This window comes from Antennarius striatus, chromosome 4 (genome assembly GCF_040054535.1).
Source record: "Antennarius striatus isolate MH-2024 chromosome 4, ASM4005453v1, whole genome shotgun sequence".
Classification (NCBI taxonomy): domain Eukaryota; kingdom Metazoa; phylum Chordata; class Actinopteri; order Lophiiformes; family Antennariidae; genus Antennarius; species Antennarius striatus.
Genome location: NC_090779.1, coordinates 14604411 through 14624124, shown reverse-complemented (window position 1 = coordinate 14624124; position 19714 = coordinate 14604411). Strand labels below are relative to the sequence as shown.

The 19714-nt window shown below is 39.6% G+C and overlaps 1 protein-coding gene across 2 annotated transcripts; it reads right to left on the bottom strand.

Moving 5' to 3' along the window:
• Positions 1–539: 539 nt before the first annotated feature.
• On the bottom strand, positions 540–7405 carry si:ch73-62b13.1 (Carbohydrate sulfotransferase 1-like). 2 transcript variants are annotated; one of them, XM_068313703.1, is made up of 4 exons: positions 6803–7405; positions 4557–4712; positions 3254–3422; positions 540–2306 (listed from the first exon to the last, which is right to left on the bottom strand). In XM_068313703.1, the coding sequence occupies exons 2-4, from the start codon at positions 4593–4595 to the stop codon at positions 1180–1182; spliced, it is 1335 nt and encodes a 444-aa protein (XP_068169804.1). In that variant the 5' UTR covers positions 4596–4712; positions 6803–7405; the 3' UTR covers positions 540–1179. The 2 variants fall into 2 exon arrangements, with proteins under 2 accessions (XP_068169804.1, XP_068169805.1); XM_068313704.1 differs by lacking the exon at positions 4557–4712.
• Between the last annotated feature and the right edge of the window lie 12309 nt (positions 7406–19714).

Genomic DNA, 19714 nt, shown 5'->3' with positions numbered 1-19714 from the left:
ATCTGGAGAGACTTTTAAACCTCAGGAAGATTAATCCGTTTATGTAGACGTGTGCTTTTGAGATAAGATAAGATATACTGTACCTTTATTCATCCCACAGTGGGGAAATTTCCAGTAATTTAACCCTAACAGCTACTGTATAGTAGCTAAATAAAGGTCACAAATACAAGTACATATTCTGATCCCATAAATCCAGATGCTAAGGAAAGCCTTTCTTAAGTAATGTAGAGATCAGTTCAATAGTTTTTACATAATAAGGGAAGATGTAGAAAAATGCCCCTTCTTGCTTTGTAGAAGAAAAGAAAATCAAATTCTTTGACAAAGAGACAAAACTTTGTGAAATTTAGTTCTAAAAGTTTCAACTAATCCTGCAATTAGATTAAAAAAACATTTCCATCTGGGTGGAAGTGCTAAATATGCCAGTTTTTTCATTAATATCACTGATATGTATTAGTTACACATATATGATATTTTATTTTAGAAAGTCTAAAAATAAACAGTATGACACTAACAATAATGTCCAAACACGTTCAGTACACAACATTGGCTCACTTGCATTGCAACCATTAATATCAGTTTTTAAATGTTATAGTAAAGGAAAAAAAAATTATCTTCTATCCACATTTTTATAAAGAGGAATCTGCAATATGTTAATCCTTTTCCAAAATATTCGCTAAACATGTACCTTTATCATAGCATGCCTGAGTGACAATAAAACTAAAATGATCTGTGCTGAGACATCTGGGAGGTAAAGAATATAATTTCCTTTCTCCTTTGCCTCCTATCCTGCCTGGGTCACATTCAAGATGAACATTTTCTTTGACATTAGGTCAGATTTTTAATTGAAACGTTTTCTTTATTCAATTTTGTCAACACAGAAATGATAAAAACCCAACGTATCAAAAAAACAATAATATTTCAGTGTTTTTTGTTCTAACAGTCAACATATCCAACAGGATAGACGTCATTATATTTTTCAGCACACAAGGAAATTTGGTTCTTTTAACATCTTTAACAAAGCCACAGAAATTAAAATGACAAATCATATTAAATCATTATAAGCATTGTTAGAAACAGACTAGATACGGTACATTCATTTCACCAGCATCCTCACAAAGGAGACAATCAGTAGAAATAAATAAATGACAAAAAGATAGTTCAAACCTTTTGTCATATCTTCTATATGATTGGTTGAAAGGTCCTGTGTCCCACTAAACTATGGGACAAGTTTCTGAGTTCAGCTTCAGAGTGAACCTGCTTGTATCCCAACAGAGCCAGAGTGTCATTGCACAGATTCTGTACGGTCCTCATGATGTCAAAACCAAGACGAAGCCTCCAGCTCTCTGCCGTGGCCCTGGAGTCTCTGGTGGTGGAGAACTTATAGTTCCACTCAGATTGAGAAGACACATTACTATTGGTGTTCTTCACAATCCACGTCCTTACCCTGTCCTCCATCTCCAGCCCAATAAACCTGTAGATTTCACTTGCCTTGCCCACTGGATTGAATGCCAGGTCCTCATACCTCACCAGTAAGTAGCGTCCCCGCAGCCATGCCGGTCTTTGCAGGCCTCTTTCTGCAGAGGCCACCATGTCCTTACAGGTGCTAGTGATCTGCGATAGGTCAATGTATCGAGGCTGCCGTCCTGTTGCATTCCATATCTTCCAAGCACGGAACTGATCTGAAAACGCCATCATCCGTGAGGCTAGGATGGCTCTCGGGTCTCTCACCAGGTGGATAATCTTCAAGTCCAGACGTGGATCTTCTGTCAGGGTGCGCAGGTCCCCCACCTCTGGGACCCGCACAGTCTTTATGGCTACAAATCCCCTTGACAGACAAGACATGGAGGCTAAGGTGAGGTTCAGGGCCCCACACTTCTTTGGACACCAGGCTTCATCAGGGGGATCAGGGGCTGTTCCATCTCCTCCTTCTGGGCACACGGGAGAGGAGCAAAGGGCGTGACTGGAACTCCTGCGGAAGAAAGAGCTAGTCACATGGTCCTGCGGTTCTGGACGAATGTAATTTTCCATGAAGTGAAGGTCACAGGTGTACAAATTGAGGAGGAGGTCCCTATATGCTCCGAGTAGGGCTCGCCGGTCCAGGATGCGGCGTAGCCTACTGCTGGAGTTGGTGAAGGCTTGTTGGACGTGGTAGAGAGGCTCAAACACATAGAAGATCCCTGGGTGTTGGTTGAGGAGCTGCCCGGTGAAGGAAGAGCCGCTGCGTGTGGTGGCAAAGAGCAGGACGTGCCTCTGAGGCGACGCAGTGGGCATCAAACTGTCATCACACAAGGCTCTCCACCTTGTGTCTTGAAGAAAGAAACAACAGTCATACATGATTCCTCTTTAAATCAGACACTTAAAGTAACAGAGGGAGGTCATTTTTAGGTGGGTGTTTTTCTGCATCAAATATATACATGCAGAGCAGACAATTTCTTCCGATAGAATGAGGAAATGTTTCCCTAAGCTTAATGAAAGTTATTTCGTTGTCTAAACATGACCACATCTTGCACTTCAAATGCTCACCATCCACCCAGACTCTCCTCATGCCACATAAATGGAGCATTACTGTCAGACAAATAAGAAAATAATACGGAATTTTTCTATTTTTTTAGTTGTAAATTTACTGGATTTGTAGAACAAAAGGTTAAATAAACACATGACAAAATCATCATCATATGTTTATTATTTTCAATTTCTGTTTGAAGCGGAGTGATTTCGCTTATTTCACAAGGTCTATTTCTACTCCTTAGAAAGGAAAAGTCAAGTTAAGTGTTTTTATCATAACTTCAAGCCAGGAGAATTTAAATGAATTAAATCAAGCCAATAAAATTTAAATTATGGAAATGGGAAACATGTGGCATGTAAGATATTTGCTTGCTAGTGGTTACTGAGAGGGCTGTGGTATCTGTAACTACACTACAAATAACTAATACATAATTATCGATGATGAGGTGCTGATTGCTTTGATTACTTTTGAAAACAGGGGATCGGCACAGATGGGATGTATGGAGATAAATTGGGAAATAATTGCAAAAATATTCATGTATTTAATTCATTATCTTATATACATACATATATATATATATATATATATATATATATATATATATATATATATATATACACATACATACATACATACATACATACATACATACATACATACATACATACATACATACATACACTGTATATAAATAATTCTCTTGTAATGCAGTATGTGGAATACTCTTGACTGACAAGCGAGGCATACCTCTGTGCCTGATTTGGCAGCGGTAGGCTCCCTGACAGGGTCCAGACAGGGAGTCCCTCAGGGTGTGGATAGCTGTGTACTGAACCCCCAGAGACGCACACACCAGCAGCAGTACCGTCTTCCAGGAGCACTCCATCCTGCCCACCCCTCTGGCTCTACATCCCTCATGCTGACACCGCCATGAAAGCACAGATACACAAAATGAGATATTATTTTGATGCTTTTTGAACCGTGTACGTGTGCAGCTCTAATTCGTTTCGAGCCCACAGCCTGACCAATGAGAAGTTCTTGCTGGAACAGATTTTTGCTCATGGGTTCTTAAGCAATAGTGAAAATGGTAAATCGGTAAAAAAAAAATCTCTTTTCCCAGCCATTTTTCCCCTTCCAGTTCTGATCGACACCATTTGTCCAACAACATATTTTTGTGAAGTAAAATTTTTTATTTTTAATCAATATTAAAATACAGTCATTCAGTTGTATGGAATAATTGTTAATTTGCTTTCTTGCTTCATGGTAGTGAGACGGATGTCTCTGTCATGCAACTGATGAATGCGTGACGCAACAGCCACTGACCATCCTATGTTAGAATTAGGACTGCAAATGGGGAAACTGCTCAACCATGTGGCAACAATATGTTATCCTTTTTTTTCCTTTCTTGTCTTTTGTGCCATATACTGTATAACAAAAGTGTTTAAAAAAAGCCTTGATGGTTCTACAAATTTGCATGCTTCATATGTACATTGGTGAGATAATTTAGTTGTGTGTGAAGAGGAATGCTCAGTGTTCCCCCTTGATTCCTTTTCTGCATATAAAATAAAAATTATGTAATGTTCACGAGATTCTATCGATGCAAAAAAAACAGGAACTCAACCTTGCACCTTCTCTTGAAAATGGTAGCAATAATTTTCACATTCACAACTCTTTTTATGATACAACTGCACACAGTTGCGTTATTGCACTTGTGTTTTTTTCCCTTTTCCTCACTTATGAGTAATTAAGCCTCTAAGCCCAGCAGAGAGCTGCATACTAAGATAAAAATAGCTGATTTTCTTCATGTAGACGAGTGGAAAAATTTCCTTTATACGCTTCTGACAACTTAGGCAATAGGCTTAAGGAGTAAAGGGTAATGGAATTTGCATTTGTGTCTACAAGCTGATAACAGGCAATCACACATGCCTGAGCTCAAGCTACCGTACATCCCCACCAACCGAAGTTTTTAGATTGAAGCGATCATCATCAGGACAGGTGAACATAGATCGTATTACTGGCAATAATAAAAAAATTTGTTTATTTGCTTCCTCACCCCCTTTCTGTCACTCTGCCTCTCAGCCTGCCTCTTCATTAGTGATGTTTATGTGTCCCTGGCAGATTCATGTCCTCAGGAATGCATCACACTGAGCCAAGATCGGCTTTTGATGTTCCATTAATCACAAACAGTGCAACACTGAAGACATTAACTCTGTGGGTGAGGGGAAAAGAAATCGAGAAGATATCATAAGCCATTCCTTTGAATACATCCAAATTACAGAATGAACTCATTGCGGGAGAGAAACACTCTCTGTTTTAGACAGAGAAATGGGAACGCCGTAGTTTTTTTCTGTCGTCTCAGAACAAATTTAAAGCTTCTTGTTCTACTAACATATTTTTTGAAGGGCAGAAGAGACTGATGAAAAGAATATAAGACATATGTATAAACAAATGGCTACAGATAATTATAGACTTTGGTCCAGGTTTCTTGTGGTCTACTGTTTCTGACATGCAAAAAACCAATCTGTCATTTTGAGGATCCTGCCATCCATACTCTACTTCTGCCATGCAGCTGGATGACCAAGGGGACATCATTTGATGTGACAGGGTTTTGTTTTCCAGTCCAGTCATGATCAGGACTCAAGGGCCTCTCTGATACATGCACCCTGCCACCCTCCGGAGATGAAGATAGATAGTTCAAAGTATTAAATAAATTTGATTTTGCAAGTCCTCTTTTCTCCCTGTCTCATAAAACTCCTACCTGCTTCACACCTGGAATAATAGACCCTCTGTTGACAGCTGGGAGGAGACGCTGCGCTTCAGACGGTCCCAACTTAGTTATCACTTCTACAAAAATTATTTACAGAGTTGAAAAAAAAACTTCAGGATCACCCAAAGATTACATTATGAGGTGCACACTCCTCCTGAGTCCAGTGCTGCTGCTGAGATAAGACAGTGAACAGCAAAAGCGCTGAAGATAATGACACATGTGCACGGCGCAGCAAAGGCAATTGCCTCTTTGGAAAATAAAGGCAACAAATGAGGTTAGAAGCTAGTGATGAGGTTGGGACTGAGGGATTTAGGATATGAGTGATTGAGGGATGTGACAGTGCCAAAGATTTTTCTATTAAGACGCCGCAGTGTGCTCACAGATCCTTCGAGGAAAAACTGTCTATCGGCAGAGCCACCTGATAAATTCTGAAAAGCAAACAGAGCTGAGCAACAGTAGCAACACCACAAGGAGTTTCAAGTCTCTAATTAGTCTTTATCTTTCTATTTTCCAGCTATTTATCTCCTTTTCCCTGCTCTTCCTGAAAGCAACACACACACACACACACACACACACACACACACACACACACACACACACACACACACACACACACACACACACACACACACACACACACACACACACACACACACACACATACAGAACGCTACAGGCAGAGAGCAGAGTAGAGCGCTGCAGAGGGAAGAGGAGCTGCATCTGGGCAACAGAGGGGCTCCTGTGATAGGAGATAAGATATTCTTGACCTACATGATTTGAACATATGGAAAATAGAAGAATGAAGACAAGGTCAGCACTGCAGCTGATCCTATCCAGGGTGAATGTAGAGTTATGAGATGCTGCCTGCAGGTAGTTCACTGCATGTGTAGTGACACAGAAAGAGAGGCAGGCATTGTGGGTTAAGAGTTAAATAGGTGTGAAAAGTGAACTAATACTGTAAAGTTAGTGATAATGAATAAGAGATATTATAAAACTAAACATAAGAGACATGCAACTTCTGAGTTTATTGAAAATCGTAGTTGGTGTAACAATAATGAGGAGCATGAATGTTAAAATCCTGGAAATACATTCATAATGATTGATACCTATTCCAACTAAATACCGTACGCAGGTATACCCTTGAAGCATTCTTTAATAAAGAAACCCGATGTGGTTGTCCTTTAATAATCTCTAAAAAAAAAAAAAAAGGATACGATTAAACCAAAATCCCCTCCAAACGTCAGTGTGGACTATTATTGAGCAAAGCACACGTCCAACAAAGTAAGGTCACAACTGCCAACAACCACACACACTCTCAAGTCGCTGCAGACACGACTGACATATTTATTCATTTTAATCCTCATCCCGTCGTGACACTCTGTATCAGATTAGACCATGTTGTTTACTCGGCTACCGTTTTGCTAAAAAAAAAAAAAAAAGCAAATAAATAAATAAATATATTTATTCTTAATAAACAACAACAATAAAAAAATAACAAAATGAAACAAACAGAAAAAGACATCCTTTCTTACCATCAGCGTCCTGGCTCAGATCAGTCCAGCCGTTCCAGTCCTCCAGTCCGCTGCATCAGTCAATGCGTGTCTCTCTCTCTCTCTCTCTCTGTGTGTGTGTGTGTGTGTGTGTGCGTGTGTGTGTGTGTGTGTGTGTGTGCGTGTGTGTGTGCGTGCGTGTGTGTGTGTATGTGTGTGGATGGATGGAGCTGCCGCAGGTGTCCACAGCTAGAGTGTTTTCAGAGCTGGAGATGCGCCATGGATAGAGAGCGGCGAGAGAGTGAGAGAAGAGGCATGCCTCACCCCCCCAGAGACCACACAGGCTACCCGAGCAGAATCCCCAGATTGGATGCGAGGCTTGCCCCCGGCCGCGGATTACAATGTTATGCCGTAGGGAACGTGTTGGTTACGTCTTGTGAGCGTCAGAGCGGGTGAACAGGACCTACATGGTGATAACGTCACTATGTCAAACTAAAACGCGAGCTGCTCAGGACACTTTCATTTGCTGGAAATTGCCCGTGTTTTTATTTGAGGCAGGTTTCATCAGCTCCAGCTTGACGTCATCATATCCATCAATCACAGTTCAGCGCGCAGCCATCATCATCATCATCATCATCGTGATCATCATCATCATCTTCATCATCATCATCATCATCATCATCATCATCATCATCATTATCATCATCGTGATCATCATCATCATCATCATCATCATCATCATCATCATCATCATCAGGTCAGCGCGTCAACCCCATCACTGCCGCTCTGCAGCGATAGAGAGCTTTACCCTTAATTGGAACACAACGCGCGCACGCACTTGCGCGCGCACGCACGCACACACACACACACACACACACACACACACACATCACAACCTCCACCATTGCTGTGGGGGTTTTTTTTGGTGGAAATTGTGATTTTTCCCCTTCTATTCGTGTGGATCTGTACACGTCAGAGTAAAGAACTTGACAGATGGCAGAGGTTGAAAATCCAGTAAATGTGATGTGACAGGTACTTGACATGGCTTTGCACCAACACAGAGTCAGGCAGAAGGGCGTTGTGTTTCCCTCCCCCCCCACGGGAGTTTTATAGTGAGTTATTTTGTTGGAACATGTGAGAGACAGTTTAATCACTGGTGTCATTGAATGGAGATGGTAACGCCAGGTAGAACACTACTCCAGCTGATGTTGGCAGAATCCTCAGCTTGTTGGTTCCCTTTCCAGACTGAACCCTTCACGTCTCGCTCACATCCAAGAATCCCATAAGGTTGAATCGCAAGCAACTGGACTTCTGTTTCAGTCTATTGTAGTGACTAGAATATAAATTAGATCGGCTACTCCTGGATCAACATTTAGCTAATGACTGTTTGGACATGTTGTGATTGCAGTGGATTTATGGGAAAAGAGAGGTGCTTACATTTTAGTATGAGCAGAGACTATTTGTTTTTTTTCCAGATATTTTCCAGTTTCAGATCAGAGGGCTCTGTGCAGCCAAGACTGGGTGGTATGCATATGTTTTTCATTCTTTTAACATTGCTAATGGAACTAATCCATAGTCAACATCACTTTCACTGACCTCTATATTATTTATAATTTCAATAAAAAAGGTTTATAATTTAATCTGAGACAATCAGAAGGAAGAGCAGGTACCACTTGTCACCTAATCCAAGTGTTTTTAGGCTCACGAGGGTAACTATTGTAACGTGTCAGATTAGCAAGGCTCTTCTTCATAAGCCTTCGCTAAAACCATCAGAGAACAACAATGAGCGCCAACTTGGTATTAATACTTGGTGTAATGTCATTTCATGTGGGTGATATCTTCATTGTGTTTGTCCATTAGTCTGGCTGCAAGATTGAACAAAAATTGCTCAATTCATTTTTTGAAAACTGGTTAAAGGCTTGAGCCTGTGACCAGGAAGTACCCATTAAATGTAGATATGGATCTGAAATAACGTGCCAGTTTTACATCCTCTTTGTTTTTTACAGAGTTTGGTGCACGAATGTGCTGTTTTGAGGGCCATACTGATTTGTTTGCATTTTTGTTCAAAAATATTGATTAAATTAGCATTTGGAAATATACAAATGCTATTATTTAAGTATCTAAAAGGTTGCAAAGCAAAAAAATAGTAGAAAATATGTATTGTGGAACAGGTAGTTTAGAGGGTTTAATTGCATTATGTTCAGAGTTTGATGAAAACAAATTCTGGAGATAAATATGTTAGACATTCATGTTCTGAAGACAATGAAAAGATACATTTAAACAGCAGAAATGATTGTCTTCTATCAGTATCAAACCTATATGTGGCTTTCTTTACTGTTTATTGGTCGACATTAAGGCACATTTTATTTGATCATGATCTTTTGAGCTTATTGTTGTATTATCACAGCTCTGAAGGTGTCTTTCATCACCTTCTCCCACACATACACTCACACACACAGACACACACACACACACACACACACACACACACACACACACACACACACACACACACACACACACACACACACACACACACACACACACACACACACACACACACACACACACACACACACACACACACACACACACACACACACACACACACACACGCACTTCCTGGTGTGATAGCGTGAGGAGATGGGTGCCATATTATCGCCCCCAGGGGGTTATTGCAGGGTCAGATTTAACCAGTGACAGCTCCATTATTCTTGGGAACGGGGGTCGATTCTGTTTGCGGTCTTTCATATTTATCTCCGCTGTGGCAGAGTCATGCTGGCTCAAGTGTAGCTTTACTGCGAGAGATTGATAAATTGACAATAATACTGTCTATTGCTGTCTCAGTTCATTCTTTAACAGTGTGTGCTCTCAGAGGGGATGGAAACGCGATGTTTACCCCCATCCGAGCCAGAGGTTACTGTTTTCATTCTGTACCCGTGAATATATCCAACTAAAGGTATAAATTATTTCTCAAATCAGAACTGGAGAGGCAGAAAGGTGTTTCTGGCTATGTGGTGCTGAAACCCATTGTCAACCGAAGTTCTGTCTCTACAAGCACATACAAAGGATGACAAGTTACCAAGAATGCCTACTGAATGATGTAAGTGTCTCTTGTTCTCAGTGTTAATCCCTCCCTCCGCCTACCTACACAAAATCAATTCCCACAGCGCTGAGCAGCCAAATGCCCCCACACTTTCTTCCGGGCAATAAAAAAGCAGGATGTTCTATGTGTGAGAACTGAATCCTCCATGGGCCCCCTCGTTCAGATAAACCCACACTGCTGCCTTCACCACAAACACGCAAATAGCACAAAATAAGATGTTCATTGGAGAATTTTTATTTTCCAGAACTATCAGATTCTTCACAAATATTGCTGCAACATGAGTTTTTTTGGAGTCCCATGAATCGCTCCATATCTGATGTTAACCTGACATCAGTCTTTCATTTTGTCAGCCAAAATCTTTCCATTGTTCAGAATAACGTCTCCGTATTTCAAAAGCGGTTTTATATCTCATTTTTTGGCATCTTTGCAACCCTCCACCTTCTTTAAAAGATGTAACCTGTCGATTAGATTACCAGTCGGCCCCGTCACAAGGGAGAGCAGGTTTCATGAAATGTATCTAAGGCAGATATTTTGCCTGTAGAGGAAATTTTGTCTTTATACATTTACAGTATGTGAGGGATTGAAAAAACCCCAGCCTTGCTATTTGGCTCTGTCTCGCTGTAAGTGCAATAAAGAAGAAATTTCATTTCACCCCCTTGTATGCCAGTGAAGAAACCTAAATTTGATTCAACAAACACACAATTTTTCAATCTCTTGCATTAGCAACAAGAACTTTCTTCAAAGTTCTTGTGGTTTGGACTAGAAAAACAAAACTCAAGAGTCTTATTTAATTTATAGGAGTGTTTTATCACTTTTGGGACGCTTATTCACCTCCATGTTGAGAATTCCATGAAAGCTCTGATATTGTGGTAAGTACGACGCCGCAGCTGGTGAGACAGGACACCGAAAGAAATAACTATGTCTAACTATATAATAGAAAACATTACATTTCCATTGATTTTTATATGAAATCATCTCACCGCTGAGCTTCAGTTTCTGTTCATAACTTGTTTATTTGGTAGCAAAATGAAAGTGTAAAAATAACTATTTGCATTTCTACATTTATTGCTGAAGTTACCTCTCTGAGGACTGCGCAGTAACTCCCGAATGAAGACCGTCCCCCCTTTTTTCCTTTACTCTGAACAAACTTATGTCAGCATTGCATTGCTCCATTGTGGAATTTCAAATACCAGCATTCCACAAACAAAAGAGCTGATATATGTAATCATTGTCCAACTTGAAGAATTTGTTCCATCCTTCATCTGTAAGTTAGCTGCTAACTGCTACTAGTGTCATTACTAATCTCTCGGTTGTGGCCTGTACACGTGAAAAAACATCACACTCCCATCCAGTTCTATAGACCAACCCTGCTTGAATACCCATTGTGCCTTTATAACATTTGCAGAACAGTGATATGCATTAAACAGAGTTGATTTTACCTCAAGAAAGAAAATTTTTGTGCATCCCAACATGACTTTTATGCATCCTAAAACTAATAACAGAATATACGGTAGAAGCCATATGCAAGGATTGAGTTTTGCCAATAGTACAATATAAAAACTACACAAACTGTTAATTTCAATGTTTTTATTAAAAACATCATAAATGTTTAAGTAAAAAGAAAAAAAAGTAAAATTACATGTTAGTTTAAAAATGTTAAATCAAAATGTTAAAGACTGGTTGTCGTTTAAAAAAAACATATTTCGAAATAAAGATGTTATACAGTTTTTTCACTTTTGCTTTTCAATCAATAGTTTTCTTTGCCTTTAATTCATATACAGTCCGCCATCGCGCATCAACGCGCGAATCATGGATTTTTTCGTAGGCAGTCACAAGATACCATATGCGCATTCTATTGGCTGATGGCATCCGGAAGTACACTAGGTTCTGTGAGTCTCGGACTTCCGTGAGACACAAAAGTGCTTTAAACAGTCGATAACAGTGTGGGAAAAGGTAATTCAGATAGAAAGTTGTTTAATATCAGTATGCGGAGGATTCATAAATATTTAAATTACCATAAATACTGTAATAAAATAAATAGTTAGTAGCTCTATCGCGGAATTCATTATTCGCGTGTGGTTCCTGGAACGCATTAACTGCGAGTAACGAGGGCACACTGTACTTTATTCTCCTGTGGACACTGCAAGCTGACACAACCCTCTCCCCACACATTTCAGTAATATCTGTCAGTACTATCTGTCTCTTTTTCTTCATTAACTTTTAATTGTTTTTTTTTAAATTCCAGAAAGCACTCAATGTGATTTTCTTTTTCTCCAACTTTTCATCTTTTTCGGAGGCATGGTGATAATCAATCAATCAGTCTTTACTTGTATAGCGCTTAATCAGATCAGAAGACATTTCAATGCACTTTAACAGACAGACAAACCCAACAGGACACTTATGCTAGTTCTGGAGGGTCTAACTAACTCCTTGCTCTCACTGCAGCGTGTAAAACAAGCAGAGGTCATGATGCTGTTTGGATATTTTTATAATGCAGAATCACGCAGGTGAGCCTCGAGAAACTTGTGCAAGAATAAAACAACATGGTGATTTCCGGGTTCAAAATTTAGGTGGAGAAATGCAAGAAATTTGAAGCTTTTTGTTGAATGGATGTGCATTTAAAGCTTGTGTCCCAGGAAGGCATGCTGTGTTAGGATTGTCAAAAGATGTGCGTCAAAGACTCAAGGATGCACGCAAATGAGAACACTGGATAAAGGCATAAATATCCTGCTTGGCTTTGAATGTGGGTGTGATAGCTCTCCTGGAGGAGACAGAACTCCTCACCTGCCTTGCCTCTATTTCAGCAAATCATGGACCATCTGGGGCAAATTTGACTCATCCATAGATAACCCCATCTCTTGCTGTTTGTTACTAAAAACTCCAAATTGCAAAGGGAGCGCACTGTCCCTGTAAACCATAGCTTTGCACTGACGTTTATTCAGCTGTGGAGTTCCAAACCGGCTTGCAGAGGCCTCATTTTTAAAATATATGTTTGCAAGTTGAGGTGACTGGCTGTTGGCAGAATGAGACAAATCTGTTGAGTGACACAGGAGATGATGAGAGGAAAGAAGAATGTGGGACATGGGGATGCGAGAGACTGAGAGATTACTGCAGAGAGAAATGAGAAAGTTTACACACACCATCTGTGCATCAAAGGTCTAGCTGTTCTGGCTTGAGTTTGTGATGTGGTGCACTGTCTGTGTGATTGTTTTTGAATGAGAGATCCCTTGAATATAGATTGTCTCATTTTCACTCCCCTGCCTATCAAGATCTTGCTTTAAAAATAAATAAATAAATAAATATATATATATATATATATATATATATATATATATATATATATATATATATATATATATATATATATATATATATATGCACGCAAGCAAACAAGTCGTCTCTGCAGGAGTGTTGCTCAGCTCTGCTGTGTTAAAAATCATCTGCTGTTTGCAAGCAGTTAGATCAATCCCATCAACTAAATATTGCATGTACATTTTCTTGTTTTTAAACAGGAAAATGTTTTTTTCTGTTTAAAATTAAAAAAAGAAAATTGAAATTAAATTTAAAATAATTGTAATTTTAAAAAAAAGTCCTGTTACTTTCTAGTCCTCACATACCTGCACACTGAAATCTACAAATGGGTTTCAGTGTTTTGCTGCTTACAAGCCAATTACATGACTAAGTAGTTTCTATAAAAGTCAGTTTCTGTTTTCACTCGTAAAAAAATTCTGTTGCCAATATTTCCTTATGGTCCTTCGTACAACACATAAAAAGGTTGATGAATTACTTTGTTTGTTTTGCTTGGTGTTTGGTTGAGGATTAAAAAAAACCAGATTGATTGCCTGTGATCAACCTTCTGGTCTGGAACAGCTTGATCACACAGGGGAGTAGAAGCTTTACAATCTGACTGAAAGAGAGAATCACAACATCTCAGCCTCTCGCTCAGAAGTTTCACAGTTATAGACTTCAACTCAAATCCACTGCATGCCTCCGAGACTTCAAGCAGGAAGCAATTTTTAGGACTTGATTGGTCTGTGTCTCAATTGGATCGCCACTTTAAAAATAATAGACATAAATTCCTGCATGGCTGCAGACCAAGTAGACACCTCCACATGTCTGAGTACCTAGCAGACGGCTATTAGGGACGAGGAGCCCAGGGTGGCGCATCTTCCTCCTGTGTCTAAGGCCTGTTTGTTTTTGAGCCCATAAACCTTCCTCTGCAACAATTTTTTCCTCTGTATGTCTGACATAAATCCCATCCAGTAGCGGTGTTTTTTGGTGCATAATTGGTACCATTAGTACAAATGCAAAAGCACATTTATGGGAGTTGGCATATCACATTGGATCAGCCCACAACAGGCAGTGACTTGCAGCCATCAGGGAGCACAGAGAGGTCATGCTGGTGGCAGCTGATTTGTTATCATGCAATTCTGCTGGCTGGGTTTTCTTTCCTTTTCTTTTTGTATTGATGAGAAGACAAGAGATATTTATGATACATTTTATGTTACTGTGTTAGCACAAACAGTTCAGAAACACAATTTACTGACTGACTCACTTATCAGTTTTTGTAACTTTAGATCTGTCATGTCACTGGAATAGCTCAGAGTTTATTTGAATTTAAACACATGTAACAAAGACAGATGTGAACTCAGAGCATACGCATGCCCTCCCACACAGACACAGATGGTCTGAGAGATGCCTTCACAATTAAGTTGATCTGTTTGAAATCTCTCAGTGCAACAAACCGAAAGAACCCGACGACTAGATCACGCTGTCCTCTGAGGTGTGCTGATTTCCCGACTTTCTGTGAGGCTTTCTGGGGCCTTTGTGGGTGACCAAGCACTTTCTTAATTACATCTGAAAGTAGTGAACAGCTGCTCCTTTTCCACATCTGTGTCTCCATCAATCAAGTCCATGAAGGGCCGTCTTCCTTCCTTGTTCTGTTCTCTGTGATTCCAGGGGAAACGAAAAGCCAGGTTAAATCCTTGGTTTTATATCACGTGTAGTCGTGGTTGTATATTGAATCTGACACTAAACGGACATTGTCCTGTGTACCAATGTTAATGAATTTTATAATAAAATTATTTCTGAAGTCAAAGGCTGTCGATGTGGGAAAAGACTAATTGTCCAAATACAATACTATTAACGCTTCATCCCAGGCTTTGAAATTTAGACTGAGGGTTAATAATAACAGAGAATTCAAAACAGGAAAGCTGAAAAGAACAGCAAATAGACAAGGATTGGTTCATGATGTTTTATCATTCTATCATCAGAATTGAGATCATATTACAATAATAATGTATTATAATTGCTCAAAAAATCAGATACAGTACAGTTCTGTATCAGCATTATTGACTCAACATAAAAAACAACAACAAAGATGGAATGTTTTATTCGAATCAGCTGAGCAAACATTTCCCACTAAAAACCATATTTCCTCTTTGGATGTGTCGGCATTGCTGAGAAACATAAATATTAAGCAGGGCTCAAACAGGTTACATGTGTGGGAGTAAAAAACAGCAGCTGCTCCAAATATTGCTCAAACACAACATCTCCTCATTGCCCTTTTTTTATGGTGAAACAACAAACTGACTCCATCACTATAAAACATTACTGTAAGATGGATGAGAGAATAAAATCTGAAGATTCACATGTTTATTTCTTTTATTATTTTTATCCTAAGATCCATTATTGGATGAATAAGACATCAATGTTGCATTAATGTATATTGTCACAAAAATGAATTTACATGCTAAACTCATTTTTCACCCTTTGTCTTGTTTCATGGACAAGTGTCTGAACTTAATGATGCATGTTGCTTGAAGAAAAGGTGTGGCATTAATCAGAGGATTACACAAAAATTTCCAGACATATAGACATTTGAAGATTAAGACTTGATTGCTTCCATTATGTGTCCTTTCCAGGCATTGTATCCTTGCTCGATTGATTTTATTAATATATTTGTGTTGGGCCCAATCAAAAACGGATGTGTTTTGTCAATAAAAGATTGATTATACAAAAAATGGATGGATGGATGGATGGATGGATGGATGGATGGATGGATGGATGGATGGATGGATGGATGGATGGATGGATGGATGGACGGACGGACGGATGGATGTGTTCACATTGTTCAATAATTTGTCAGGTAAATTCCTTAATCCGGGTATAAAACATGGTATATTCCTCAGCAGCTTGGCTTAAATCACAAGATAATGAAAAGCCATTTCCAATACACAAGTTTGAAAGTATCAATTCAAATTTATTGCTTACAAAAATGACTTTTATCCCATTTTCTTGAGCATGGTACAATACAAGCAAATTTGCAAAAATCTGACATCCTCATTCCACTGTATATTGTCATGTATAATAAAATGCATCAATATAAACACAATCAGCCAGTCAATAACAGAGAATCTCCGTATGTACTGTATCTTGTGTTTTTTCCTTTTGTATTTCATAAACTGCAATATTAGACAGTGATGTTCACTCCACACTCAACTGGCTTCATAGTTAGGAGCCACAGTTGGTATTGATCCGATCCCCTCTCATGTGTGCAGTTTTTCCAAGAGATCGCATAACATACATTTTCTTTAATATATAAAAACTATCCCACAACAAAGTAAAACACCTAAACGCTTGTATTTGCCAAGTGTATTACTGTATTTACTTGTTCTGTTTATTTTCACAAGAATTGTTGACAGTGTCTGATTCTTTGGTGATCTTTTTTCAAGTATGTACCACAGCAAGAGTCCAGTTGATCATGTTTTAGACAAATTATTTACTGTACAGTAATTGCACAACAGTAAAAAAGACTGTTAAATGCATGAAAAGCATTGTGCAACATGTTTGCTTTGTTGTTCATTTCTGCTAAAGAGTTGGTGTCATGGTACAATGACTTCCGTGTTGATAAGACAGCTCCAGATATGTTTTAGCCGTTATGCTCTGCCTTTAACATGTCAATCAATCTGCTGACAAGGGAGACGCTTGACTGGTTTTCAGTCATCCCTTAAAGTCAAAATACAGCCTTCCGACTATGTCAGACCTTCAAAAGGTGACACATGTCATTGCACTCTCCCGACTGGTTTGTGCATTAAAGAAGGCGACACAGTAAAACAGAGGAGCAGACTTTGTGGCAATGTAATTATATCTTCATTCACAACCACAATGTGATTTTCTCCAGTTTAAAGTAGTGTATTAGCATCTAAGAAGGTAATGGCAGACATTAAACATAAACATGAAACATAAAGCATAGATTGTTTGTTATTTAGACAGATTTGCAAAAATTTTAAGTTGTCAGTTTTTGGTGAAATCCTGCAGAGCTATTATACATGTTCACGCATTTTCATCATTCCTAGTTAACTTTTCAGTGCATCCAGGATCCACATCCAGTTGAATTTCCTTCTTGGTGGTTTTTCCAGTGGAAGAAGTTGCTACGCTCTGCTTAGGTGTGGTCTGCACCCTTCTTCTTTTTACAATCACTGCAGTAACAATCACTCCAGCCACCAGCACACATGCCAGTCCTCCGACCACAGCGTACACGGTCACGTTAGAGGATGAAGACTGCTCAGCTGTGATTTCAGCTTCAGAGTTTCTAGACACTGGTTTATCAATTGGAGACTCTAGAGCTATTCTAGAGCTTAAAATGGTTTCCTGTTTAAAGATGCACTTGTATGTATCATACCATTCTTCTTCCTCAGAATAATCTTCATCATAATCATCTGCGTTATAATCCTCATACACCATCTGAGTACCCTCTATTGCAATGCACCAGTACGACCCTAGATCTCTCGGTTCCAGATTGGAGATTGCCAGCGATGTGCCGCTCTCAGACAGAGTCAGTCTGCCCCTCAGATCCTCTGGGACTGCAACAGTATCATCCTCTGAATCATGGATAAGGCCATATTCGCCTGCTGATTCCAGGCGATACCACTGCACCCTATCGAAATCCTCTTCGCCAACATCACAATCTATCGATACGTCCCCTCCTTCAAAAACAACATTTTCAGTGGCATCCTTTCTGGGGCAAAGAACCAAAATATACTCAACTTCAAAGAGAGAGGAGATGCATGAATAGTCCCCGGTATGTTTGTCAGAGACAGCCGGAATTACCAAATAGAAGAGCCCAGTTTCTTCACCATGTGATGTGTACATCTGATCATTCTCTGTGATACTACTGTCAATTTTCCCCAGTGGTGTTTCCCATTGCTGGTTGCTACCACCAGAGGGGCAGTGCATCACCACTCTGTCCCCAGGTGAAGCAAACACTCCCTTGCCCTCACTGCGGTCTGGCAGGTATATATTCTGGAAACTGAGACAATCCTTACCTTCGATTACAAGACAGTAGAAATGCTGGCTATTCCTTAACATGCTTTTGTCAAGAAAAAGCGCTGCTCCACTGTTTCTGACCTCCACAAGACCCTTCAGCTCCTCCACCAGAGGGACCAGTGACATGCTACTATCGAAGAAGACTGTCAAGTTATAAGATGGATACATTTCAAGGTACCAGCGCACAGATGTTCCCTCCAGGCCAATGGAAGTGCTGTTGCACAGGAGTTCAGTTCCTTGGTCTTGTTCCCTCATAGTGATCTCTTCAGCTCCAACCTCCTCTTCGCACACAATCAGTCTATGTGTGTGCTGGCTAACTAGGGTTTGGGATTTCCAGCATTCCCTCCTATAAATCCCTGAGTCCGTGCGAGTCAGGTGATGGATTTCCAGCCCGAGCAGGTGCTGATAATTGCTGAAGTGAATGCGACCATGGAGGTCTGCAGGAGGCATAATGGATGTGTCGGCCGAGGCTGAGGAGTTGCCAAGTAGCTGATCTCCGTCTGCAGAAGATCTATAAACAACAATATAATCCACTCCGAAGCAAAACCCTATCTCAACATTGTTGCCCTCAGCTTTCATGTAGGGCTCTGCCCCCTCACTGCAGACCTGGTAGAAAAGAATAAAAAGCAGCGTCTTCAGAAAAATTACAGATGTCATGTTGTTCATCTGTCCAGGGCCATGTGTTTGCCACACTCTGTAAAGTATCCTTAGTGTAAGTGTGGTTTAATACATAAACGTCCTTCACTGAAGTCCCACCTCCAGCTAATACCAGTTTCCTCCTCATCCACTTTCTTCCACACACTTAAAAAAAAACACTCTCTGTCCTGGAGTGACGGGAAGAGATGAACGCAGATACAGCTGTAGTTGTTGTTCACACGCTGCTGCTGTGTAGTTGGACAGGTTTACTCTCAGCTATGGGTGTGTTCAGTCACCAAGCAATGTTGCTCAATGGCAGTTAGAGAAAGGTCACGTAGCCACTTATCTGTTTGAATTCCATTCAGGCAAGAATGGTTGCATTTTTACCTGCAGTAGTGTGCTTGCTCAATGAGTATGTTGATCTGAACATGAGCGGATTGCAGTCTGTACCAGATATCTTTATTTCAAACTTTTGTTATATTTTGTACCATGAATTTTAAAAAAAAATCAACTAGCTGGCATTGAAGCATCGTGTTTAAGCAGCAACTGGAAAAATAAATAAATAAATAAATAAATAAATAAATAAATAAATCAAATATTTCCTTATGTCCTGTACAATTCAGCCCTATGCTGATTACACTCATTAGAGCCCCATATGCTGCATGGTTGGAAAGCGTACCAACTACTGCACGACCATGATTTTTACCAAAATAATTTAAGTACAAAATGAATTAACATGCGGGTTGCAAATTTGCAATAAAAAAAGAGAAAATACCAAATGCAAAATAAATAATTATAAATACATAAAAGAAAATATAATCCAGACTTTCTTCAGTGATGTTCATACATTAAGAATTGAAATTAATTTAACTCATTTTTACTTT